At 41.1% G+C, this 27,571-nt stretch overlaps 1 protein-coding gene across 1 annotated transcript; it reads right to left on the reverse strand.

Moving 5' to 3' along the window:
- Window positions 1-2,914: 2,914 nt before the first annotated feature.
- Window positions 2,915-27,064, reverse strand: ABHD3 (abhydrolase domain containing 3, phospholipase; the record flags this gene model as incomplete). The annotated part of the gene is made up of 9 exons (XM_080611212.1): window positions 2,915-3,093; window positions 11,573-11,738; window positions 11,823-11,871; window positions 12,512-12,685; window positions 18,407-18,519; window positions 21,564-21,609; window positions 23,160-23,342; window positions 25,295-25,458; window positions 26,918-27,064. The coding sequence occupies 9 exons, from the start codon at window positions 27,062-27,064 to the stop codon at window positions 2,915-2,917; spliced, it is 1,221 nt and encodes a 406-aa protein (XP_080467338.1).
- Window positions 27,065-27,571: the final 507 nt, after the last annotated feature.

Here is a 27,571-nt window from a genome sequence, read left to right on the forward strand (position 1 = left end):
GTTTCTAAAAAGAGCATTAATCCTTCTTCTTTCAATGTGAAATATATACCATGGGTTAGTTTCTCTGCATTCATAGAACCAGATTTTTCTATTTGAAATTTTCAGTTTTTCTAAAGTCTGTTTGCCCAGAGTGGACATTATAAATTACTGTTTAAGGTCTTTATGATCCAGTACTAAGACAGCTAAGGTCACAGGTGGCTCCTGGGTGACTGAAGGCTTCACAGATAAAAAGAACAGTATCTTGCATTGACTCCAACAGCAAATTGAGAAGAGGTGGATGTTCTGCAGCATATATGTCGTATGTCCTCCGTAGAGCAGGAGGATTCTCTAGAGGTCCCCTCCAAATTTAACTACTACTTCTGCACTGGGAAGAGGGTTTTCTTTAGGAGGTGTCTGCAACCTGTGTGAGTTGGATTTTCATTTTCATTACACTCCATCTTTCCAATAATGAGTATATTGCTAACTAACAATTTTCTCCCACGTGCAACATTTCATATCCCTGTTGCTGCCTGGGTACCCGGATCCCATGAAAAGCCAAATCAAGACCCTGTGAATTCACACTGTTTTTCAAACAGAGGGCACATTCTGGATTGTGGCTCACTGGTGCAACTCTGTGTAGAAGATACAAAGATACCACACAGCAAGAATGTTTGTGGCACTTCTTGCTAGCTTATGTGTCCCCCCCCCCAAGAACTGAGGTAAGTGTCTGAATTATATGTTCCAGAAAATCTGACAGGAAAAGCTTGAGCATATCCATAGTAAAATCTGCTTGCTGTCACTTTGCACACTGTGTTTTGAACAATGTGTTTTCCCTAATGGAGTGTAATAAAAAACACTCTACATTTGTGCAAAAAAACACCCCAACTTCACAGACGTTTGCTAGATGTTGCTTTAAAGAGAAATGTCTTACGGGGATTTGTGGGTGGGGTTAGACCTAAATGAAATAAGAGAGTGCAAAGAGAACTTCTGCCATTAATGATGTTAATTTTATTTGAACAGCAAGATGTGCATAAGTGGTTTTATTTTTATTAATACATGATGCTGAATTTTGAATAGTACTGTACTCAAACATTTGACAAATATAATGCTCAACACATTGTTTATTGCTCATTGTTTCTGTACGAACATAAAACCTGGAAATGGATGTAGGAATAAATAAGGCACCCTACTAATACGCTGATTTCATGTACTGCAATAACATGCACAAAACACCATTTTGCTTTTACAAGTCTCTTGTCTCGTTTTCCTTATTAGAGAAAAAAAGAAGTTAGACTTTGTTACTTGGGCAAGGGCCGGTGCCTGTCTGAAAAGTCAAAACTTGAAAGCACTTTCTAATTTTTTAAAGTAACCTCCCACCTTACAAATCCAGCTTTCATGTAGCATGTCCCAATTTCTTTTTCTAAAGACAAAAAGTATTTTTGTTCTTCCCTGGCTGTTACTAGGAGACATGCCTGGCAAAAAAGGGCTGTTCACGTACTGCTTGAGACAAAAGACCCGACTGGCTTTTTATATCCGCGTTTTCTTCTCATACTGACCCCATTCAAAAGATAAAAATAAAAATGCAAAGGCATCTTTACTGACTTATCTTGTGTGGCTGGGCCCAGATCAGTGATCGGCATGAAGTGGGAGCTCCACAGAAGCTGCTTAAAAGCCTTTTTTGTGATTTCAGTATGCCCTAAATTTGGACTTCCCATCCACTTCAGAATACATTCTGTCCAACTGTCCCTTCTGCTCCAAGGTCCACGCTGGCTCTCACTCTGTTTCAAGGCTGAGGAGCTCAGTGACACCCCGATCAGCCTCAAACTCATAAACCCCTAGGGCAGAAATCACTTTGCAGAGGCTTCAATGATTTGACAGCCTATTGGTGAAGTGCTGACAAATTATCAAATGAACAAACCAGAGAGACAGGGCTCTGACCCCCATCCCACCTCCAGCTTTCTTTGAGCAGTCTGTTACATTCTTTTTAGAGGTTTCATGAAACAACAGCAGAGACAAAGGATTTGGATTGCTCTCTTTTTTCTTTCTTTTTTTTTTTTAAATGGATTATCTCAGAATTTCTTGATTTTTCTAATGTTTCTTCTTTAAAACTGAAAAATGTCATTGCAAGGTAATATAAACATAACAGATGGAATCACAGCTTACCAGTTATGAGGTATGTATTATATGTATGACAACACAAGCTTTACCTGAACTTAGAAATGCAAGAAGATGTATTTTAATTACAGAAGTTATTACAGTACTGTTTGAAAGGAATCTTTTGGTTATATGTAAACACTATAAATTAGCTGTTTAAAAATAATCATGTAAGACAAGTATGACATTGACACAGTTTAAAAAACAACAGCTAGCCCTAAATCTGAATACTTTCGTGGCAGAAGAGCAAAAGCAGGTTATCAGTCTAATCCTATGGAATAACATGCTGAAATTTTGACTTATTTGAAGAATCAGTGCTGCTTTGTTTTCCCTCCTTTTGTTTTCCTATTTTAAGATTTTCACCATTAGTGCCCTAAGGAACAGGCCAACTTGTACTATGCGTGACAGGATAATATATGCTATTTTGAGTGTTGCCATTCCAATACTAAAAGCCATCTAAATTAAGTCTCCTAAATATGTACTGGTTTAAATTAAAATCCATAGGAATTATAATCTGCCTACTTGATAGTTTTGGTTAAGTGCAACTTGATGCATGTGGAATGCTGTTTCATTTAAGATCATTCTTAGTAAGGCATATTAAAAATAAATATAAAAGTGACAACATAATATTTAGTCTCTTGCTACAAAATCTTAGGCAAAAATAGTTTTGCATGTAGTAATGGACTTTATCCATTTGCTGGCTTACAGGAGTTAAAATTTGTGCATTAAGCTTAACTGCCCTTGTCAGAATGTGCCACTGAGCTAGAATAGTGGTCCAAATCTACATGCTAAAGATTTTATTTCCATGCTCAAACATAGCTTGCACAAACTGCTTGAAGACTCTGTCCATGTAAGTGCACTTCCTTGGCCATATTCCTTCCAGAAAACCGATATGGCCTCCACATGAAGTCAGAACCAAAGCAACGTTTGTATTTTGTTTGGCAGTTTCTACTGGTATAGCTGAAAGAGGGGAGAAAGAAAGTTTTAAGTCCTTATCCTTCTAAGAAGTGCCAGCCACTGAATAATTTCTATTAAATGTTTCTTGTAATATATATGACTAAATATGCACATTAACATATGCTTAAATGTACCTCAGGACATAGAACCATGTCTGCATTAAAAGCCTTTGCCATTAACTCACCTTCTCTGTATGATTTTTCTGGCTGCTGTAGCAGTTCCAGCTTCAACTTTCTTTCAGTCTCACTGATAGGACAGCACTCATGTTAATGCACATTCGTGATTTGGTATAAATAGTGTAAGTGAAAGGACAATGAAGACTGTAGCCTTCAACCTGGTTTTCAACATTCAGCTTTGGAAAAACTGAGAAACTGGAAACCTAATTGTGAATCCCATTCTTTTTGTAGGAGACTGCAAACACAAACCCTTTAATATCATTAAGATTTTTGTCTGTAAGATATCCTATCAGCTGATATTAAGGATATCCTGGGTTATCATCATTCTATCTGATTCACCAGACTTTTATACCTGCACGTTTAGGCCACACTATGCAAACACAGTGGGAAGGTAGTTCTTGCCCTCAGTAGTTCATAGTCTAATATGCAAGGTAAGCAGAAACAGAGAAAGGGCAAACGACTGCACAGAATGCTGCACAGAAAGGTTACTGGTTCTCTACTGAATAGTGACAGCTAGAAAATTATTTAAATTAGGGTTTGGATTATTAGACCAGAACCTACAAGGATTTTTCTCTTGCTGGGTTAGTTTTCAGCTGATTCAATGCCATCTCCTGGGCAATTCCCTTTGTGACAGAAAATAAAGGTCAGCAAGGGGAGACTGATGACAGGGAAAGGATACGACTTTTATATGTCAGAATAATAAAAGGTGAATATACTATTAGAATGCCATAATATTTAATTACAAGAATTCATAATTATGTATAATATTTAATATGACATACATAATAAAATATTATGTCATGTATTTTCTTATTTTATTTCTTTATCATGTTTGAAATACAAATGGCATTTCAGTGTGATGGGATGACCCTATTATCCCATTAACTGGCTGGCACAACAGTGCAGCTTTATCAGGCTGTGGCGTTTGCACTCTTGATGTAAAAATTATTTAAGCAAATTCCTCTGGAGTTCTAAGTATTCAAAATATACACCTGAACAAGCAGAAATCTCTGTATGTTTCAGTAAAGAGTCCCTTTCAAAGTTCTAGTTTTCAAATAGTAACTACATGGAAGGGAAAAATTAAAAGTCATACAGATTTTTTGATTATTCAGGATTGAGAGAAAAACCAACAGCAGAAGATGCTTTGTGCAGACAGAAGGGAGTAGCGGGAATTTCACTGGGTTGTGCAAAAAAGATTATGATTCCCCAAGAAAATAAATCTGATTTTAGGTAATACCCTGCTGAAGTAAAAATGCCTTGGCACTACAACACGAAGCAGTGAGTTATTCCCAGGATTGCTACTGCTGCCTCAGTTATTTTAAAGTTTATTTTGAAGAGCAATTTTTAATCAGATTCTTTTTTTGGGGGAGGTAGGAGGTGTCAGTTGTCCACATCCCTTTCTGACTGAACTTCCCTCAGGCACATCCCCCCCCACTCCTATTTCTAGGATTCTACTCTTCTTTACCCCTTTATACATTTGCTATTTCAAATATCCATCATCCCTGTACATCACTACTTTCCTTATAGGCGAGTTCCTTACTTTGATTTGGACTGGCAGAGCTGTTGCTGTGTGCTTCAGATGCATATTTGCCTTCGTTTTGAGCCACTAGAGAGCACAGCACCCATTCCTTACTGAAAAAGGACCCCCAGCCAGAGTTAAGTCACAGGAGATCTTGAATGCAATGACTGTGGTGAACAGATGTGCAACTTAAAATAGATCAGGGTCAGGGGAGCAGTCTGCACCTCAGAAGTCATTACAATGCCTGGAACAATGCGTTCCTTTCTGCTCCAGGGCCTCAGCACGGATGCTAACCCAATGCATCCGCAGCAGGTTAAGTGTCTTTTGATAATGTGTTACAAGGTTTCCTGCCCAATAACATAAAGTACTTGGCTGTGCCCTGAACAGAGCACAGACTGAGCTCCTGAAAGCAAGGAGGATTGTCAGGCAGAGGGTGTGTACTTCTTTGCTACTTGGTGATACTAATTTCCACAATTTCTCTCCTTTCACAGTTGCATGCGTGTAAGTAGTTTATAGGTTTCAGCATTTAGTAAGTGATCCTGATTCTTTACTAGGTTGAAGAAACTGTGCTTCTTACTGTCTCTACAAGAAGCCCTTGACTTTTCCTTTGTTAGCTGGAAAACTGAAAATGCTATATGCATTATCCAGGCCTTTTAAAGCAATACTGAGGCTACACTAAAAAGAAAAGTCAATTAAATAAACGCTTACAGCCTGTCAGCCTGGACTGGGGAACAGAACAGGGTGAAAACGAGAGATGCAAAAACCAATGTGTTACTTCTTGCAATCCAACAGATGCACATTTTCAGACTCCAAACTCAGCAAACGCTTGTCTGGAGTTTTGCCTGAGTTAATCTGCCCAGCAATCTCTGCTCTGGCTCCCTTGGATGCTGTAGATGTACACTGCCATGTACAAAGACAGTGACTACAATTCATGTCAGCTTCTGCAGGCTGCATGGGAATTTGCCTACTTATCTCTACCAAGCCATCTGCTCCTCTTCCCTCTAGTAGCATGTGAGCCATGTTAAACAGAACCCTGATAGGGAAGTGGGGATCAGACTCAAGCCTGAGTCCCCCATTCCTACTTCAGGCAATGAATCACATCAGTCTCACTGGTCACTGAGGGAACTGATGAATAGGCCTACATGCAAGGGAATGGGGAGGAGAGACAGACTTGTTCTCCAAGACTCAGAGATAACATGACAACTCCATCAATCCTAATGGATTCTGGATCAGCTGCATACTGGCCCAAACACACCTTTTCTCTAGCTGACATTTTGTAAAAACGTGATGGTCATTCACTTTTGTCAGACTAGTGTCAAAGCATAGAGAGAAGTATTCTTTACTGGTAAGAAAGTGCTTTGCTGGGGGTATGGAAGGGAGATGACCATAAATGTCTCCTCTGCTGTTGAAACCCAGCTAGGGAAGCCCTTAGAGGCAATCACTGTGACCTCTGCTTTCAGAGGTTCCCAGCATAAGGATACCTCCCAAATCAGTTTGCTGGTGGTAAATTATTCATTCCCAAACTGATGGGCAATACTGCAGTGGGCACAATGTGCTGCCTGCCTCTAAACAGCTACAGCAGCTCTCTCCTAGAAGCCTACCGGCACTGGGATGCTGGTTATTTCTGTGCCAGGTAAGGTGTAAGCCACACACAAGTCTGTATGAACATCATCTTCCCCGTCCTGAAGTTCCCCCTGTTGTAATTAACACGTGTTTACAGCAGAATTCTGCCTTAGATCATTGCTCTCATCACACAAGCTGCAGCACTGTGCTGAATATACAGTCATCTGCTTCCATCCGCAGTGAGGATTTTTCATAGGTGCCAAGTTTGACCTGCTGTCACCTCTCTGCTCTCACCTCCCCTGTGGTGAACAGGAGAGCCTGCCCTTGTACAATCTGCCTTGATACAGTTGTATGATTCATCCCCAGCAGTGTTTCTTGCTCTGCAGCTTCTCAGGAGAGAACTGAGTGTGTTGTGCTGCTCTCCAGTGCTAAAATGCAAATGCTTCTTGGTAGTCGTGCAAGTACTAGTAGTACTTTTCCCAAGGCTGTTCTACGGGCTGCTAACCATCCACAAATAAACCTACAATGCAAGAGAGCAAATTCTGCAGTGTAAAGGGTAGATGAATGGAGCGCTGGATGTAATGCACCCTAGGATATAGGATAGCATGCCAAAAGATACTACTGCTCATTTTTATCACGTGTAATCATGTACATGTGTCTACTGACCAAAATGTGTACTGCAGTTTGATCCAGCAGGCACCGCCTTGTTATTTGTGATCACAGAACCACAATGTAAATAAGTATGTGCAAAATTATGTCATGGAATTATAGAATCATAGAATGGTTTAAAGACCACCTAGTTCCATCCCTGCTGCCATGGGCAGGGACACCTTCCGCTACAGCAGGTTGCTCAAAGCCCCATCCAACCTGGCCTTGAACACTGCCAGGGATGGGGCAGCCACCTTGTTCAAAAACCAATTTGTTGTACATTCTTTGCAAAAAGCATTTTTTAAAAAAGGAACAGAAAAACATACATGTAAGGCAGCATCAGCTTAAATAAGTTACTGGTTTCAGACCTGTTCCATTGTTTGATTGATTTCTCCCTGTTCCTTAAACTCATCCTAATTGTTTTCAGCCTGGCCATTCCTTGGCCATTTGGCTTCCCCAGCCAACTTAACTGTGCTGTTTACAAATAGGATGCAAAATAACACCTAAGAGCAATTACTCTAAGTTTGGATTCAGAGGGACAGAAAAGGTTTAAAGAGTTCAATAAAAACTATAAAGCTGAGCTTCAGACATGCACTTACTTGGCACAGTGGATCAGGAGGGAGCCAACATGTTACCTGGCTTCTAGGGCAGGATTTTAGCCTAGGCACAACGCTCACCAGCGGCAATTAGCTAAGCATTAGTATAGCACAATTTAAGTTGGATGCCTAAAGTCTTAAAGTCTTTGAGGAGAAAAATGCCACTTCAGATGAAAAGTTAAATGTGAGGCTGATAATGAATGCTGTCATTTAATTTCATCTTCTTGATTTTTTTTTCCACACAAAGTAAAAGGTTATATTACATCTTTCCTGAAGCAATGGCTCATTTAAATTAGTTAAGCAAGAGAAGTGCCATGCGATGAATAAAGCATTTGTTTTCATTAGTTAGTATTATGTAGTACGGGGACTGCATCCCAGAATTAACCTACTACAGATGCATCTGCTGCCAAGCTCTATGAACTTTAAACAGCAAAGTTAAGGAAGGACTGCAGCTGAATTGTTTCTTCCTAATACTGGATTGAGATCAAAGGGCACATTTTCACAATATATTAAACAGTAATTGCTGGGAAGTACAAAGTGTACCAGAAAGTCACATGAGGAGAAATGATCAGGTAGCAAAAGGCAACAGAGACAGCACCTGCTCTTTTTAAGGGAGGTCTCTCTATAGGTCCATATTGTATAGTGTCAAAACAGACTTGGGGTTGTATGCCCCAAACTCTGTTACAGGAAGACAGATATGGCTGGCTTGATAAAGTATGTTTAAACACAAAGGAATCCTAGGAGTTTTCTCCCTAATGAGTTTTCTAGGCCTGTTTCACAGCTATCTACAGCAGAGGTGGAAGGTAGCTTAAAAGCTGGTAGGTATTACTGGGACAGATGAGACACGAATTAACCAGTCCCCAAAGTCAATAAAGGCTGCAGCCTGGAGAAGAAATAATGTGGCTTTGAATCCATTACACAGTTGTGAGTGAAAACTGCCCCTGGTTGCCACAAGCTTACATGTGTCCACACACTTTCAAGTCAGAAAAAACAAGCCAGTTACCAGAACGAAGTCACTTCCCAGACTAACACCAGCCCCTTATATGTGCTAACATAAAACAGCCTGAAAAAGTGTCAAGATGAATAAACTCCAGTAACTGATGGCACCAGCCATCCTTTCTAAGCTGCCAACCAGGGTGTCCTGTGACTCCTGCCAGTGCAACGCTTTACATTGAGGGTGCACAGCACAAACAAAAGAGGAGCCAAGGATAGATACATGTAAGAGTCATGCTATTAACCGTAAATCAATATTGTCCTGGTTGCCCTTTCTAAGGTAAACTTGTCACCACAAGGACAACGGTTTAGAGCCAACAGCATTCACTCTGTGAACAAGGAATAAATGAATGTCTATTCATCCAAACACTTTCCTGGAGAAGGGCTGGTTAGAGTCAGAGTTTAACGGAGCATGGACAGTTATTACAACAGACTCCAACACTTCTTGTTTCAGAAGTGCTGGGGCTCTACCTCAAATCCCCCTATACTGCAAAACTTCTAACACATTCTGACAGGTTTGATACTTGATCTTATACAAGAGATCATCCGTATAATCCACCTCTGACCAAGAGCTGTGTTTCTTTTAGAAACTAGCTTCAAGGGAGATCTGCTACAGCTGTCTCTAGGGGAGTACTTGTGGCTAGCTGATTTACACAATCATAGAATTGTTGAGGCTGTAAGAGACCTCTTGAGATCATCTAGTCCAATCCCCCTCCTGCAGGAGGGTTACCTATAGCAGGTTGCCCAGGACTCCACCCAATCAGGTTTTGATCCATCTATGGAGACAGAGACCTCACAACCTCTCTTTGCCCATGTTTTAACTCTCACAGTTAAAAAAATTAGTGTTCTCTTGTGTTCAGATTGGATTTAATGGGGTCTGAATCAATGACTGGCTCTTGAGAGCTGTAGGTTTCATTCTAAAATGAAGAGATAAGGGGATTGAGTATCTGCATTAGCTTTAGTTGAGCTGATACAGGTCCCAGTCCCTGTGATCATATGCTGGAAAAGGTTAACAAATCCTCCAGGGTCAGAGGCACACTGTCTGGTTCACTGCTGTTGTTGCTTTTGTTAACTAGCTAGCTTACTCCTGCCACAGTTACGAGTGCACCTTAGAACAGAAACTACTAAGTGAGCTAGAGCTAAACACAGAGGTGAAGCCATTGTTCTCTCTCTAAGATACTTAATGGCAGAAGCATGACACAGCAGATGGCGCACTTTGCAGTACTACAGGCAAAGCTATCCCCAGGGTCATAGCACCCATAAAAGTTCATCTTGAGAATCTCTAGTGTGGGAGAATACTTTCTTACTGGGTAGAAATAATCTCTTTATCATGATGCATAGCCAGATTTTATATTTGGACACAGATTTTAGGATCACAACTCCATCCATTCTCATTTCCAGCACATTACATGCTCATAACAGAAACAGCAACTGGCCAGTTACAAGGAAATAACCAAACAGCCACAGAGCCTAGTAAATACAAAGAGACTAATTCTCTCTCAGAAAGTCCCTGAACAGCAAATTGTTAAGGGTAGGTGCAGTATTCTGGAAGAATGTTGCTATGTTTGCCCAGATCTTATTTTATTTTAAGCCTTTATTTTAGCCAATGTAAAGGATAGGTATTTTGGCTAATCCAGAGTCACCATTTTCCCCCTCATATTAGGTAGCTGTTGCCTCTTCATATTGTTTATGCATAACATGGATAGTTTTTATTCAAGAGGAGAAGAAATCAGACTCCTACTGCACTAAACTGCAGCAGGCCCTTTCTTTTCCATGTCACATTTGTCTCTAACAGGTCTTCAAACCATAATGTCTGTGCATGTTTCTGTATGTGTTGTACATCTCTGCCCAGATAAACAGTACACACACATACAGAGTCTCTTCCAATCCCTTCATTTTTCTGTTTGTTGTTCTAATCTGTTTGCCTGCTCATTCTGGTTTCACCACTCCTGCAAGAATCTCACTTGACTTGTGATGGCAGAAGAAAACTCCCCTGAAATAAATCAAGTGTATAAACTTCATCTTTAAATGTGTCAGGTGTACACTGCTGAAGGCTGTCCCCTCAACCAGCTGTTCACTACAGTGGTTTTCCTCTACATTAGCTTTTATTCTTCCTCTCTACTCAAATACCATAACTAATACACAGACCGTAGGAAAAAGCGTATCTTTTTAAGGAACAGAGTTTTGATCTTCAGAGGAAAAGCAAGATGTTCATAATGATGTGTTTGGCAGAAAACAGGGAGAAAACAGAGCTTTCGCTAGTTAATACTCCTGTTTCATCTTCTAGTTAGATTCTTACTAATTTCAGTGTGCATCCTTCTAGGAGCTCACCTTGTCTATATTGCTTCCCTTACCCTAGATTTTTTTCTACATGCTAACTTACATATTTTCTTACATTTAATTTTCAGGCACTGGAAGTGGCACTGAGATCAGCAGCTGAGGATTTCAAGTCACATGAAACATCAGCAACTCCTAGACATTCCTTTTAGGGACTGGACTGAAGAATGGCAACTAAAAAAATACTTTTCACTTTAATTGAGCTCTGAATGTCTGCAGTCAAGACATCTGAAGCACAGTTCCTCATCATAGGGTCTCTCTGTACTTGGTGAATAGAAGTGGGTGCTTCTGAGAGGGGGCAGTATGTCTGGTATCATTCGTACATTGAGATAACTCACACCCTAAATGCATATTTATTTCTTTTGACTGTAAAGAGCCTACTAATGGCTAATAATTGCCATCCCATGTGTTTCTGCATTCTGTAGTAATCAGGTCTCTCCATTATCAGCTGGTTTATACATGTCTGTGTCTTTTACATGTATCTTACGCTGTAATTAAATTGCAAGACTGATCCATCTCTGGAGGTTTTCAGTTCCATGTACAAATAACATTTAAACGCACCTCTACACACAGGCTCATTCTCAGACCTATGTAGTTTGTCTTAATGATCGCATACACAGAAATACATATTTTAAAAAGCCTAAACTTACCATGACCTGGTGAGAAAACATCATCCACAGAGTTTAGACATAACACTGGAATTCCTACTGACTTCAGCTTGCGACAAGGGCTAGCATCTTCATAGTAATCGTCAATTGTACGGTAGCCAAACATGACTGAAGTGAACTGCTTATCAAATTCTCTAACAGTTCTAGCCTGAAGTACAGAATTCAAATAGGGAACTATGTCAGCATTTGGAAAACAGCATCCAGCCAAAGCAGAAGTAACATTTTCACATACCTTCATCACGAGATCCATATCAAATAATTTCTCCAACATTTGTCGATGCCTAAAAAAAAAAATTCGAAGAGCTTGTTTTTTGTTATAGAAACAGACGTAAAACTCCTCTGCTTTACAGATATATTCATAAAAACAATTCCCTAATGATAACACGCTTGGGTTTTAATTTTTTATCATATTAAAATCTTTCTGGAATCCAAGAGCAGAAGAATTGTTCATTCATATGCAGGCACATCCAGCAACATAGTAAAAAATCTCCATAAGCCATGAGAAAGATGCCAAAGATAAGAGAACTAAATATTTAGAAATACAAAATACATCCTAATTTTATAAAGCAAAGGATGAACTAATCCTTTCCATGCTTTTGCAATCAATGCTGACTTAAAAGAATTAGTGTAGATACATATGTACTCAAAGTCAGTATGTGCATGTCTAAAATAGTCTAAAAATCCATTCACTTCATCCATAAATACAGGAGTCCGCTGGTCTCGTGCCAAGTTCCTTGAGGAACAGAGAAATTTAGTCTTTCCTGCAAAGATCCTTTAGATTTCCAAACTTACAGAAGAATGCACATAGCACAGCTACGGAAAGTGCTGTTACAGCATTCATTTTGCCACTATTATTATACCTGCTGTAGATCTCACGCTAACATCCTTCCATCTTGCTAAACAGTTCACAATGCAACTCACCTGCTGATAGAGGATTGTAGACAAGTAGTCAAGTAATAGTTGAAAAGAAGCCAGTTTAGTGGCTTCTCCAGAGATTCTACAGATTCAAATACATTCCAACCCGCAGAGAAAATTGCAGCTGCCATTAAAGGAGTGTCTCTGCCAGTTTTGCCCAGGTAATTTAAAAGAAGCATGCTACAAACAGAAATGAAAAACAGAAACATATATACTATCAAATTGTTGGCTTCAATTTAAAGCAGATAAAACAATTAGCCATCTTTTTGTCTGTCTTTCAACAGTTTCATGTTATCAGCCCTACAGTTGTGCCTAATACTTGAAAAAGGTAGTCAGTGTCATCAACATATGACTCATGAAGTTTGCTTTCTCCCTCTACTGTCAGAGAGGAGCAGAATGCACTGCGTAGGACGTGAGTAGGAGTGCCTTTAGAAATAGAGATGTACTAGCCTTATTTATATCACTAAAAGGGAGGAAGAGGTCAAATAAATGTATCTTACTCATGCAACAGGTACTCCTGAGTTATTAGTAAGCTTTGCCATTTTACAAGCTCTCAGTCTTCCTGATCTAATAAATCTGATTAGTGTGCCTGACAAATGCAAGCTGCCCCTGGCATGCCTGCCTCACTATGAAGCTGTCTTTCGAGTTGAAGGTAAAGCCTTTAACCCACCTCACACACATGAGAGAACACAGCTGTTCTTGAGCACAAAGTATGTAAAGAATGAAGCGTGGGATAATGAATAAAAGTAGCCAAACAAAATCATAAGCCAAATAGATGGCTTACATCTTGCCTTTCTGACCAATTGCAAATTACAGTTTCTACTGCTGACGCATAGTTGAGTGGAAAAAAGAGGAGAGTTCACCAATACCTAGCCCTTCAATTGCTGAAAAATTAAAATAGCAAGAAGAGAGTAAAAGAAAAATACTAACAGAAAAGCTGTAAGTCTTGCTTTACTGCCTGAGGCCCCAAAGTTTACAATCAGCATCTTAATACCAAGCCTTTAACTCAAAACATTACGAGTTTCACAACTTAACACAGCTTCCTGAGTCACCAGCACTGTGTACCTTGGCATCATTTACCATGCTTCAGGAGATCTTTAGCAACCTTCAGCAAAGCACCATGAACCAGGTTACTATCACAGAGACTTTTGCCCTGTGTACCACCTACCAGATCATAGGACAACAGTGCAAAAGGGAAACCAGTTTTTGGTATTAGAAAAGACTTGCCATTTGGCAGGAGCCAGCAAGAAAAGAACGGCAACCAGCACTTGGGAGTGGGCTCCGCCATCAGCTCACACAGTTAAACCCAATGAGAAAAGTCACTTGTGGCACATACCGGAATTTAGTAGCTATGTTCCCTCTCACCCACAGAAGAGGAGGGCCCTGTGAGTCAGCAGCCTATATACTGTAAGAACCATAAACCAATAAAAAATAGCTGCAGTAGTAAAGCAGCAAGTTCTCTAACAGGACTCACAGAATGTATGCAGTAGAAAGAAGATTTAGGAATCTTTGTTAGAAAATCAAGTCTCTTTCCAAAAAAAATACATACTGAAGATCAATAGAACAAGTAGGCTTTCATTTACATTTACACATTTGTGAAGTGAATGTTTATTCTTCTTCTTAGCTGGGCAACTGTGTCCTATATGGATTAACTGGCTATTAAGATCTGAAAAGGGAGAGTTCATTACAAGTGGATGACGGTCACAATATGCTGTGAGATTTCTGGTGAGATCTCTGCTCCTGCTTAATTTTAAACATACAAGTGCTCCAATTAATTTTGAAGTGTGGAAACAATCCCTATGTGGATGATTAGGCTCTTCCAGTTTTCTGTACAATTAAGCATACACTTTCCGTTTGCGATTCAGGACTTTAAAAACAGACTGGAGGAGGAAGGTGGAACATTTTGCCTAAAACCACTCAGTGGTGGTGGCGAGTTAAAAGCCAGGAACACAACACAAATCCCCTGTGCCACACTAACAGACTTCACCCCTATTTAGGATAGGATAAGTAGGTTAAGTCAAGGACAGAAACGACACTAAGGGCTGAACTGGTCTTTTGTACCAGTCACAGAACAGCTAGCTTCTAATGCATCTTCAGCCCTGAAAACCTAGTTCTTCACCTATTGCACCCCAGCCCTCTTAGTTCCAGAATAACACTGCACCATACATGAAGCTACCCATGAAGCACCTACTGTGCTTTAAATCTGTATCTCATAATTGAAACAAGTCTCTACTGCAGATGCTTCTTTGGCTTTCACAATTTCCAGTGAAACAAGTTTTTTCCAGTGAATCATGTTATTTCATGTTTTGCATGCAAAACAGTCTAAGCTGGGGAGAGATAGCAGTCAAGTGAGATAAGAGTCAACAGGCTTGCTAACCTTGTGAAGAAGGGTTTAAAACTAGGTTTGTCAAGGGATGGAGAACAAAGCCTGCAGAAAAGTGAAGGCCTGGCAGGACTTGATGAAGGGACAACATGACAGAGGAGGCTGTCACACTTCCCTGAGAGAGCAGCATGACTGCAGATGATCTCAACTCACAGCACATGCATGAACACCCGGAATGGGAAAACTATGAGGAATCAGAAGTCTGTGCATAGTGACATAACAAGTTTATTAGATCCATGGAGACATGGAGGACTCACAAGCAGACAAGAGTGTGCTATGATGCATGCAGACTCTTCATGAAGGCCTTGAAGACAAGGAGGGCTTGCACCTTTGCAAAGAAGCCATTTAAATGCACAGAACTTTTCCCTGGTGCAGGCTATAAGCCAATTCAGAGCTAATTGATCAAAATCAGACAAGAGGCTAAGAAAGGGGATATTATGGTGGGCATTTGCTATAGATCTCCTGATCAAGAGGAGGAATTAGAGAATCCACGTCTTTGGACATCTAAGAGAGACCTCATAATCACTGGGCACAGGACACTGTAACCATCCTGACATCAATTGCCAAAGCAGGGCACAAGCAGACCAGATTTCTGGAGAGTATTGAGGACAGTGTTTTGATACACAATCAGTGACCCAAATGGGGAAAATGTTCTATGGATCTGCTACTCACACGTAAGGAAGAACTTGTCAGGTATGGGAAGGTGCAGAACAGTCTTGGCTGCTAAGATTATTCAATGGTGGATTTTAAAGATCAAGAGTAAGTGAGGAAGGTAAGCAGCAGAATTACAACACTGGAGAGAGCTGGCTTTAATTTGGTCAGTGATCTGGTTGGCAGGATCCCATGTGAGATGGCCTGATGGGCAAAGGGGTCTGCAAGAACTGTTTGACCTTAAGGATAACTGAACATAAAGCACAAGTGTGGCACATCCTGACGTACAGGATGTTGAGCAAGAGTGGCAAAAGAACACATGGAGGAATAAAAATCTCTTAACTGACTTCAAGTAAGGAAGGTGGAAGGAGGGTGGGCTGCCTGGGAGAAACAGTCACTGTCCAGTAATGCAGGGATGCAGTTAGGAAAACTATAGTCCAGCTGGACTTGAAACTAGCAAGGGATATGCAGGACAACAAGAAAAAGGCTCCTGCAACGAGAAAGGCTTCTGTAAATACCTTGGTACAAAAGGAAAAAAAAAAAGGCTCAGAGCAAACAACATCCACTCCTTTCCCCTCATCAGTGAAGCCTGTCATCTCGTCATAGAAGGCAATTGGATCACTTGGGCATGCTTTGTCCTTGATGAATCCAGTCACCTTCTTACGCTTCATATGCTTGCAAATGGCTTCCAGAGGACCTTCTCAAACAACTGAAGTTAGGCTGACCAGACTTTATGCCCTCCTGGGACCACTATTCAACAGAGCAGGGAACCCAGTGACAAAAGATTTGCAAAAAGTAGAGGCTACCTGTGTTCACTGAAGAGATCTGTTCTCAGGCCTAATGGTCCCTGTGCCTAGTGGCAGTGTGGGAGAATGAAATATTACTCATGGCAGAGGAAGATCAGGTTAGGACCCAGTTATGCAAACTGGGCATAGACATGTCAATGGGACACGGTGAGGTGCACCAAAGCTCCAGAGGTGGCAGCCAATGTCATTGTAAGACTGCTATGACTTTAGAAAGGTTGTTTCTATGTTTCTATGACTTTAGAAAGCAACTACAGCCTATTTCTGATGCCATCTACAAGAAAGCAAGGAGGAAGAAATACAGGCTGGTGAGCCTGTATTAGTCCTTTGGGAATATCCTCTGGAAGCCATTTCCAAGTATGTAAAGGTGAAGAAGGTGGCTGGTCACAGCCAGCATGGAGTTATTGAGGACAAAGCATGTCTGATCAACCTGATTGCCTTCTATAATGAGCTGACTGCCTTCATTGATTAGGGGAAAGGAGTGGATGTTGCTTTCACTTTAGTTCAGCTTTTGACAGTCTGCCATGGCCTCCATGTAGCCAGACTGGAGGGACACGGTTTGAATAGGTGACCTGCAGCGAGCACAGAAAACTGACCAGACTACTAGGCTCAAAGAGCTGTGGTCAAGAACTTGAAGTCTAACTGGAGTGGCTGGACCAGATACTAGCAGTGTTCCTCAGGACTCAATAAAGAGGCCAGTACTGTGTAACACCTTCATTAACTACATGATGAGATGGAATGCACCCTTAACAAGCTTACATGTCACATTGTGGGGAGTGACTGGTGAATGGGAAGACAGGGCTGCCATGCTGAGGGACTTCAGCAGGCTGGAGAAATGGCCTGGCAGAAACCTCATGAAGTTCAACAAAGGCAAAAGTCCTGCATCTAGGACAGACTGATGACTGGGTAGAAAGCAGCTAAGAAAGGCGTGGGCAAATGGAATGTGACTCAGCAAAACACCCTTACAGCAATGAGGACAACTGGTGACATGCTGTGCTTTGTTAGTGAAAGCAAAACAAGCAGGTCTAAAAGAATTATTATTGCTTGTATTTGGCACTTAGGAGACTGTATCTCGCGTACTGTGCCCAGTTTTGGGCTTCCCAGATGCTGACATAGTGGAGAGATTCATATGTCTTCATCCTGAAGACACTGGCAAAATCCCAACACCACAAATGGAAAAACATTGGCTTGATTTAAAAAGCTTCCAAGTTATTTATTTGATAATCACTAACTGTATTGTTTGAACAAATCTGTATTTACCCCAACGCTCCTACAAGTTGTTAGCAGATTAATGCCAATATATAAGGTTGTACCTGCCCACCCTCCATCAAATTTATCAGAAAGAAGGGGGAAGTCTCAGGAAATTACCACTGTGCCTGCAGTATTTCTAAGGGAAGCTCTCCTCTCCTATGATTTTCATCAAAGAGGCTGTCTTAACATTTCTCCTAGCTTCTAGCAGTGATTTCTCTAAGAAACTGTGCTATCATTGTCTGTTCTAGGAGTGCTTTCTGGAGAGAAGCCAAGACACAGTAAGTCTTAATACCACATGCTGTTATCAACCCATACTGGTTTCAACAACAATACCACTTCTTGCTTCAGAGCCAGACTGAGCAGATACCCATACCTCTCCCAGCCTAACTTACCCACACACTGCAGAACCCAAACAGAGCGAGGATAAATCTTGTCACTCCTAGAGGTTGCTAAGAAACATGGTATGATAGCTCTAGTTCCTTTTTTTTTTAATCCCTCTGTTTGAGAGACAGCCTCCATAGTTCCCAAAGATTGTATTGCCCACCTGTTTGGAAGTCAATCTGTCTGTCAGAGTTTCCTGCCACCCCCCTTCAACTTTTGGTCAAATTCAACCTTCGCTGACAGTGAGCTGAAAGCCTTAAAGATATGAAGTTTCTACAGGTCTTCTGAACATGAACTGCTGGAGAGAGACCTGAGCTAGTTGCAGTTCAGTGAGTGATGCAAGTATTGCAGAGTAGTAATTTACAATTAGGCTACAACAGACTTATTTTGCAATCATAGGTAAGCTGAGACTACTGTGACATAATACCTTACCCTCCCATTGAAACACCTGCTGCTATGAATGGAGCTGAGGGGTGCAAGCTGTGTACATGATGAATAACAGCCTCCAAATCCTCTGTGTTAGAGGCACAGTAGGTCCTTGGTGTCTGTAAGAAGTAAGAGAGAAAAAATGCCATCATAAGCTTTTGTATTATCCTTTAAGGACAAAGCAATCTGAGCAGTGGATCATTTTTAAAACAGGATAAATTCAGCATTTATAGTGAAGCTCTGCTAAATGGCAAATATAAACCCAAAGCACTTCACAAGGAAGTGGAGGGGAGTTGTACTTGCCGTCATTACAAAATAAAACAAGCGACAAATATCTTCAGTATCTGCAGCCTCCAGGTCATTAGACAAAATCTGCACACAGAGCAATGAGCTAAACTAGGCAGAACTATGGCAGAGCTAGATAGGCACCAGTATTTTTAAGATGCCCTGGGGAAATGGAAACATATCATAAAGGCTGCAATATACAGAAGAGGAAGTTATAACAACAATTTCCCATCTTCACCCACATTTAAATGCAAGAGAAAATGCTAGATTTCAAGCACTGCCAGCATTTGAAAAGCAACCAAAATTTAGATTCTACACACAATACAAGCAAATAGATAAATAAATTCACCAGTGCTGTTTACCTGATTTACTAAAACATTCTATTAACTAAAGCAATGAAACACGTATCTTATCCCATCTCTATCTACTGTCAGTCTCTTCAAATCCTGAATCGAGATTTGGAACGATTTCCACTGCATCACTGAGTTTTGGGTAACCCCTTCCCTGCTTTTTCAGGATAAGCACAGCTTTTGAGCCCCACCTCCATAGACACCCGCTACAGGCCACAATCTGTGGGACTATCTGGAGCAGTATAAGGGAGATAAATTCTTTTAGGAACCATAAGAATCACAGTAAAGTGAGGGGTTTTTTCCTAATTTTCTAGATTTCATCTACAGCAAAAGAGAGCTTTTAACTACAGAGTTTTTACTAAAAGAAATTCTTTACTGTGAGGGTGGTGAGGCACTGGAATGGGTTGCCCAAGGAAGTTGTGAATGCTCCATCCCTGGCGGTGCTTAAGGCCAGGTTGGACAAAGCCTTGGGTGGCATGGTTTAGTGTGAGGTGTCCCTGCCCATGGCAGGGAGGTTGGAACTAGATGATCTTAAGGTCCTTTCCAACCCTAACTATTCTATGATTCTATGATTCTATGTTAGTGACTTTCACTTAACTATAGGAAGCAGCTGGCCTGCTGAAATTCAGTATGAACATTAAACTAAGCAGAAAAATATTTAATTATGAGTTAATTGAATTTATTTGTTGCCAGAAGCAACAATGTCTTATAAGGAGGGGTTTTTTTTAAACTGCTTTCAGCTAAAAAGCCTGGGTATTTTGGGGCAATTTTAACAAATCTTATTAGATGAAACTAATTACTTAAAATATACTTAAGAATGTTGAAATGTTGAAGTCAAAGATTAAAAAAAAAAAAAAGAAAGAAATGCTAAATCTGGATAATTAAAACTGAAGATGGGTTTAATTTCTATTTATGTTGCATTTCCAGGTCTCATCCACATGAATTACACTTCACTGTTTTACACCCACTTAATTAAAACCAGTGTGAATGTGGTTTATTTTAATTAAATTGTCAAGTTTACAAGGAAAAAGAAATTATTTTTGACAACTAGGGTCTAATGTATTCCAAATGAAAGTGTATTTTATTAAGTTTCTAAAACTAGAGAGATATCCTGCATTTTAACTTCAGTTAATTCCTGGCACTTTAATATCTATCTGTCTACTCTCTGTATGAGGATATTTTACACCACCATCTTAGCTCACATTGGCTGTAGTCAATCTGATATTTGAGTATTCCATAAGAATATTTCAGTCACTTTCAATAACCAATGAGAACAGCATTTCAAAACTGATTCTTTAAATCGCTATAATTTGGTACAAATTTGAACCTATTTTTAAAGAGCCTAGAAAGAGAACTACTGGCATGAGTAACTCCTACTGCGGTGCTCAATTATGATTCAAAATCTTTAACTAGGGATCTTATGTTGAATTGTAGAATTCCACCCCCCCCCGCCTTTGCAGAAAATATGGTAGTTTCAGCTGGTTTGCTTCGCAGTAAGATCTTATAAAGCTTAAAGATGTAAATCCGATTACAGTAAAATACACACAATGAACCCAAACAAGAGATCTTTTCTCTCAGCAGTTCAGAAATTCATCAATAAGGACTCTGTGTGTCACAAAACTGCATTGTAGATCCATCTCCAAAAGTATGCCGAAAACTCCTCTTAACATGGCAATATATGCATTGAAATGCTTTATCTGATTATGGGAAAATATTCTGAGCTTTTTTAAAGTTGAGACCAGGGTATTAAAAAAATACAAAACAATACCGAGTATTATGCACATTTACTCCAGCTGCAGAGCTGTCAGCAAAATGCATCTGAAGCAACAAAGCTTATTCCGCAATAATTCATCACGCCTTGTCCCTAGCTGCAGAAAATACTTAGCTTTGAGACTTTGTCATTTTGCTAGTTAAATTTCCAAGCAAACATGTTATGCCTATCCTGAAGACAAAAAATGTAGCCAAATTTGGCAAAACTGCTGAGGAAAAAATACAGGAACATATTTAACTTTCAGGATATGGCTATCTATTATAAATCTGGTTCATTAATTCAGTAACACATAATATGGATCAATTTTAATGGCACAACTTTTTAACCATATCAAAATCTATTTTAAACCCATATTGGCAATTGGGAAAGTAATTACAATTTCTCATGTTTGGATCCGTATGTTAAAATAATGGGAGAAAATTACATTGATTGAATAGAATTTCTTGGATGTGTCCATTTTAGATACTGTAGTATTTTTCGAAAGAAAAATGTGAGGATTGTTCATGTTAATGTCACATATATTAATAATTTAAATTATTTCTTAAAATGACACATTCACAAAAATTGTGTGTTGACCAGTTGACCTCTTTGAGTTTTAGAGTAAAAGATTAATATTGGCACATGATTGATGTATCAGACTAGATTCTCTTCTCTGCATTTTCAACATGAGTTTCATTTAAAACCAATTGTACAAATAGACACCAATGATTCCATATATAATGCTTGTGAGAGATGTTTATCTTAGAGTCATCCTTACCAATAGCTCCTCACCAGCAATTCCCCGATTGTTAAAAACCACGCATCTAAAAATTGAGACAGTAAATTCAATTATACACATTGTTCATCCCACTTAAAAAAGATAAACACACCAAAACCCCTGAAAACACATTAAAACACCTGAAGGTGATAGCTGCATCTTGTTCTGCCTGCACTCTGAGCTGGCCAAATATGAGCCATAAGCTCTGCCAGTGCAGGGCTGACCCTGAAGCAGTGCTCTGAAAGAGAATGTCAGAGATCCATGTGTAGACGTCCTCCAAAGTTATATAACTGCATTAAATAGTACAAAATGTGTCCAAACAAAATTATAATGACAGTTTCATCTGAAGTGTATTGGGGATGGGAATTTTTTTTCAGCTGGTACAGCAGAAGTTTCTGTTCTCTTTATGCTAGTGGGAGTCTCCGAATTTTCTAGCAGCATTACTGTGATTTAAGGATCTATGTTCTCTTAATAGATCTTACATTTCTATTACTCTTCCACCACTGCCAACTGTAAAAATTTTATTGAATAACACATATATATACTTTTAGATGGGTTAAAGGCAGGAAAAATTACTTATTTTGGTATTTTTCTCAAATGTTGCTGTTTAAAAACAAGATTATAGCATTCTGTTGAAATCTGACCTAACGCTCTTCTTTTCTTAGGTGATCAAATGCAGATATTTCTTTCAGGAATACTTAAAAAATTAATAGGAAGACGTTGTTGATTTGAGGGCTTTTCTCCTCTGATATTTTTTACTGGTAAGTTTTAAAGTGGTTTTAAAAGTACTTTGAACTGCTACTTTACTTTCATAATTTAGTAAAGCAGCTATCCCAACCTCCAAACAGAAAAGAGGTAGCCAGACATGCAGATAAAAGCTCATATATACATATTTGAAGAACTTATTATAGTCAGTACCAGAAGCCAGCCTGCAAAGACAAAATGTAATATTCCAAATACATATCCTGGAACAATGACAACTTACTTTAAAGCACAGCAGCAGCAATATGATTACATAAAGGAATCTACTCATCAACTAATCCACCTATTTTACCCAGCTCTGACCAGAAGCCTTAATAACAAAACTAAATTAAGCAGTGATAACTAAGAGGTAAGGAACCTCTCCCTTCACCACCATCAGTAAGTGTAGGCTAGCTCTCCCTTTTGCAGTCATGAATTTCAGGCTGCGATTTAAGCAATTTTGGCATTCAGGAGCCAACCTCCTCCAAGGCCTGCTGCCAGCAACTCATCTACACAAGTCTTCTTGGAGATGAATACAAACCCCTTCTCTAGCAAGTGTACAGGTAACATAAATACTGATATTATAATTCAAAAAGCAGCAGCAAAGGCCTGTGTAGACTTAACCTGCTCTCCCTGCAGTCTCTGAGGCACATCTGTAGATACTGTAACAGCCCTTCCAAATGTACTGCTGTTACATAATGCTAATAGTATTATTATTATTACTAATAATACTTTCTTACATAAACTAATGCCTTTAGACCTCTTTTGCCTTACGAAAAGCATCTTACACATATACATACTTATATTTCATCTTATTAGAAGAAGCAAAACACTGTCAATGAAATACAACAGTACCTATATCCCAGCATTTTGCTTTGATGGATCATGTGAAGAATGTAGGATTCCTTGCTCGTTCCTGTCAGGCCAGGCAATAACAGGACAGTGGGTCTTGTGCTGGCATCCGGATAATATAAGCTGTCATTATTATCAAACCAATCCAATGAAATCTGTCCTCCATCTGCTGTTTTAATGAGCTCACTGAAAGGCACATTTCAAGACAACACTGATTAGACTGAAAAATACATGCATACTGCTTACAGTGCACAAATTACCAGGCATGAATTCTGCATTTTAGTTATGGTTTAATACTCAAAGGGCCACCTAACTATGTTTGTTTACATGTTTACCATTCAGAAAGAGCCACAGCTACAGCTGACATGAGTTAGTACTATCAATTCGTGGCACAATTCCCATTTACAGTAATGAAGACCTGGCCTCTCATGAATTGCTGCTGATGCACTGGAAGCTTGTAACTAATGTGATTTTTGGCACTGCCTTCTATTCTATGTAAGTTTGCATACTGCAGATTTCCTTTCATAGCACACAGGACAATGTGTTAAATATTTATCACATTTTTTTCTCTTTATCCAAAGGATGGCACCTTGTTACGTTTAAAACTTGGAACACAGACACACACACTACTGTATCTTTCACCCTGTATCTTCATAAGCTTTGCTAGAATGCACTCTTAAAGCATATATCTTAAGAATGTAACAAACATTATAATATCACAAGACACTAGGCATGCATTAAACAATGACAAGAAGGTTTCATTCTTTTTTAAGAAACATACAGCATATTCTCTTTTCCTGGCACTGAAGACATTGTATGAGAGAGTTTGTGTAGGAACTACCAAAATGTAAGCCTACCTCGCATTTGATTTTTCATTTGAAAGTCTTGAAAGCACCTACTCCAGATTTTAAAGCTCCTCAGCCTTGTTGGACTCATTAGCTCAGCTTTGCCCTTTTTCAGTAATGGGAAATAGATGCAATGCTGGTGTGTACTGCCAACACAATCTCCAGTGGTGCAAAATAAGAATTGCCCCATGGAACTATGTTTCTTCCCTCACAAACCTTGAAACAGAGAGTACACAAGAAGGGCTAGAAAAAGTGGACACAGCCATACCATTGAAATGTTTCCTAGTTACTAAAACTAAGGGAAGCTCTTAAATGCTAAATCTATTCTACCATGCAAACAGAGCTGAAACAACTTGTGCTGCATCCAGGTTCCGGTGCATAAAAGTACTTCTCCTTAGGTCTTGTGCCAAATGCCTCATTTGCCAGACTAAGTCTCATTTATGTGTGAGAGAGATCAGCTGAGGACAAACACTAAATGTAAGTTTCTTCCCTCTTAGAATTTAGGCATCAAAGTATACAACATGAAACCCACAGCTAAAAGTTGCTCTGAAAATCCCAGAAATTTTATATATTCAAAACAAGGCTGAAGTGGCCATGCTATGGTTAAGGTATAACATGTTGGTTCAAGGGACAAGATACAGTGATTGCATGATCTTTGCAAAGCGATGGCATTCAAACACCATATTATTTGATACACCTGTGCTGCCATCAAGACTGTGCTGCCATCTAGAAAGACCTCAAAAGGCTGGAGAAGTGGGTTGACAGGAACTTCGTGTACAATAAGCACAACCTGAAACACAGAAGGCTCCTTCTGAACATCAAGAAACACTTTTTCACTGTGAGGGTAACACAGCACTGGCACAGGTTGCCCAGGGATGATGTGGAATTGCCATTTCTAGGGATATTCGAAAGCCATCTGGACATGGTCTGGGACAACTAGCTCTAGGTGGCCCTGCTTGAGCAGGGAGGTTGGACAAGGTGACCTCCAAAGGTCCCTTCCAACCTCAACCATTGTGTGATTCTGTGAACATACAACCACATCAGTTCCTATATTGTCACCAATATTTCAATGCTCGTCTGAAGCTAAAATAGGGCCACTTGGGGACCTTGACCTTTTAAACCTACTATATACTGAATCCAGGTTAGACATGGTTCCAAGTCTATAATGGAGTTGTAAAAGCAGGCATAAAGCAAAAATCCATGCATGAACTTGAGCAATGATGGTAGATGGGACACAGAGCAAGGTAACTGCTGGCTACCAAATCAACCACTTTCCAGAATAAAGGCACTTACTTCCTGTACTGTACTTGGGGTCTAGAGGTGATAAAGGGACGCAGGAGTGTTTGCATCCGACCTTCCCAGCACCAAATTGTGGGATAGTAAGTTTCTGTTACAACAGGGCAATATTCCTCGAGAAAGCGGCAGAAGCTGTCGTTGGTGGCCACCAGCTGGGGTTTCTAGGAAGAGAGACTACAGTCAGGCATGGGCATTTGTGTAAAAACCCCTAACAAATAAATGAATAAAGAAAAACTTATTTAAAGCCTCTCCTTTCATGCTAAAGAGACAGAGAAATGAAAACCAAACAGAATCCCAAAATGCCCAACTGAAAAGTGAAACCCATTAAACATAATGGATTCTTTACCTATTTCTAATAATATGCTATTTTAGCTCTACTTTTATCAGCATTGTGTCTTTCACCGAGAAATCAAAACCATACTCACAGTAGGCAAAAAAAAAAAAACCACCCAAAAAAAAAAAAAGTTTACTGAATCCATTTTCCCGCACCGCACAGAACTGGTGCTTAATCTGTGTACTTTGTGCACCTGCAGGACCTATTTTAAGCTGGTAGTACTCTCCACCCATCTCAAACTACAGTACAGAACTGCCTTGGTTACTCTAATAACACCCTGCATACTGAGATTTTTCTTGCAGCTTCCATTCGTAGACCACAACACGTAAATCCCTGTATGCCAAAACCCTCATGTTTGAGCAACTGCATTCCTTGAACTTTTCTTTTATGCTGACTCTCCAACATGCAAGCATTAATAGGACGGTAACACATGCTTTGGAGAAAATGGTTACATGTACACAGCGGCAGTGGCACATCCTCCCTTCATCTTCCTCCTCTGACCAAAATTAAGTACTCATCTGATGAAGAGGAAGGCTATGTTCTCAGTGGCTCTGTGAAGGACCGTGGCAACACACATGCCTTCAATAATCATAAACCTTCTGTTATGTGTATTTTCAGCCGATTAAGCATTCAACGAGGCATTCTCACCACAGGGCCGCTTTAGATCAGGTCGGGTTCACTGTACCCAAGTAATTCGCTAATGCCTAATTCCTCTGTGAAACCACTGCTGAGGAGGAGATGTTCAGCAGTGTCATAGCCCCCAAAACACTGCGATAGTGGTCACAGTGGTACTGAAGGCGGACATAAAGACAACGAAGTATTTTATCACCTGCCCTGTTAGTAAACCAAAGAGATCAGGGGTTCGTTGTGGATGGGGGGCTCCTGACCTTCCTTTCCAAACCGTCGCCCTCAGCCAAGCTCTCCCTCTGGTACAGATGCACTTCGGGGACGCCCGCGGCAGGACCCCCCTTCCCCTCTCCGGCGAGGCACGACCAGGCGAGCGCTCCCTCAAGCCGGCCGGCCGCGGAAGAAACGCCTCAGCGGTGTGGGCTCCGCGGGCCCGGTCCGGCAGCGGACACCGGCCCGCGCAGCGGGCGAGCGGGGTTTCGGCCAGCCGGGACCCGGCGCGGCACCTCCGCGGGAACGGCTGCGAGTGCGAGGACAAGCGCCCTGCCCCCGCCCGGCCATTTCTACCCTGAGCGGGTGGGTCGCGGTGACCTTCGCGGGACGGTTCCCCCTTTGCGGGACACCTGCGGAGCCCGCCCCGCCGCCGCCCTCCCGCTCACCTTGGCTATGCTGCTGAGGTAGTAGCAGGCGTAGGCCACGCCGAAGCCCAGCACCAAGGACAAGCCTACGCCGGAGCCGAAGAGCCCCACTCGGACCTGGCTCTCCAGGTAGAGGGACAGCTCCCTGGTCAGCACCTGCCAGTCCATCGCTCGGCGGGGCCGAGCAGGGCAGCGCAGCCCGGCTGCCGCAGCCGAGCCCACCGCGACACGGAAGGAGGGAGGAAGGAGGCGCAGGAGGCGCTGCTGTTTGGATCCCCCTGCCGCGGACTCTTCCGCGCTGCAGCGCCGCCCCCCCGCAGGCCTCGTCGGGAGGAGGCCTGGGGCCGGGGCCGGAGCCAGGCGCGGAGCGGAGGGGCAGGCGGCTGGCGGGACGGCCTCTGCAGCGGGTGCCGAGCCGAACCGAACCGAGCCGGGATGGGCCTGACTACGCAGGGGAAGAAAGCTTGAGCAAAGCGGAGGTGTGCGGCCTGGGGCAGGGCGTGTGGGGTCTTGTAGGAAAGGGACCGTGAAGAGCAGATGATGCGGGCGTGTGGAAACAGTCGCTCTTGGACAAGCAGTGTGTCCCCTTCCCGAACAGTGTTACTTGCACAGGATACAAGTCCTGTGTCGTGCAGGAGGAAGAAGGGACACCGGGGCTTCCAGAACAGCACTGGT

This window comes from Psittacula echo (genome assembly GCF_963264785.1).
Source record: "Psittacula echo genome assembly, chromosome: 2".
NCBI classification, from domain to species: Eukaryota; Metazoa; Chordata; class Aves; order Psittaciformes; family Psittacidae; genus Psittacula; species Psittacula echo.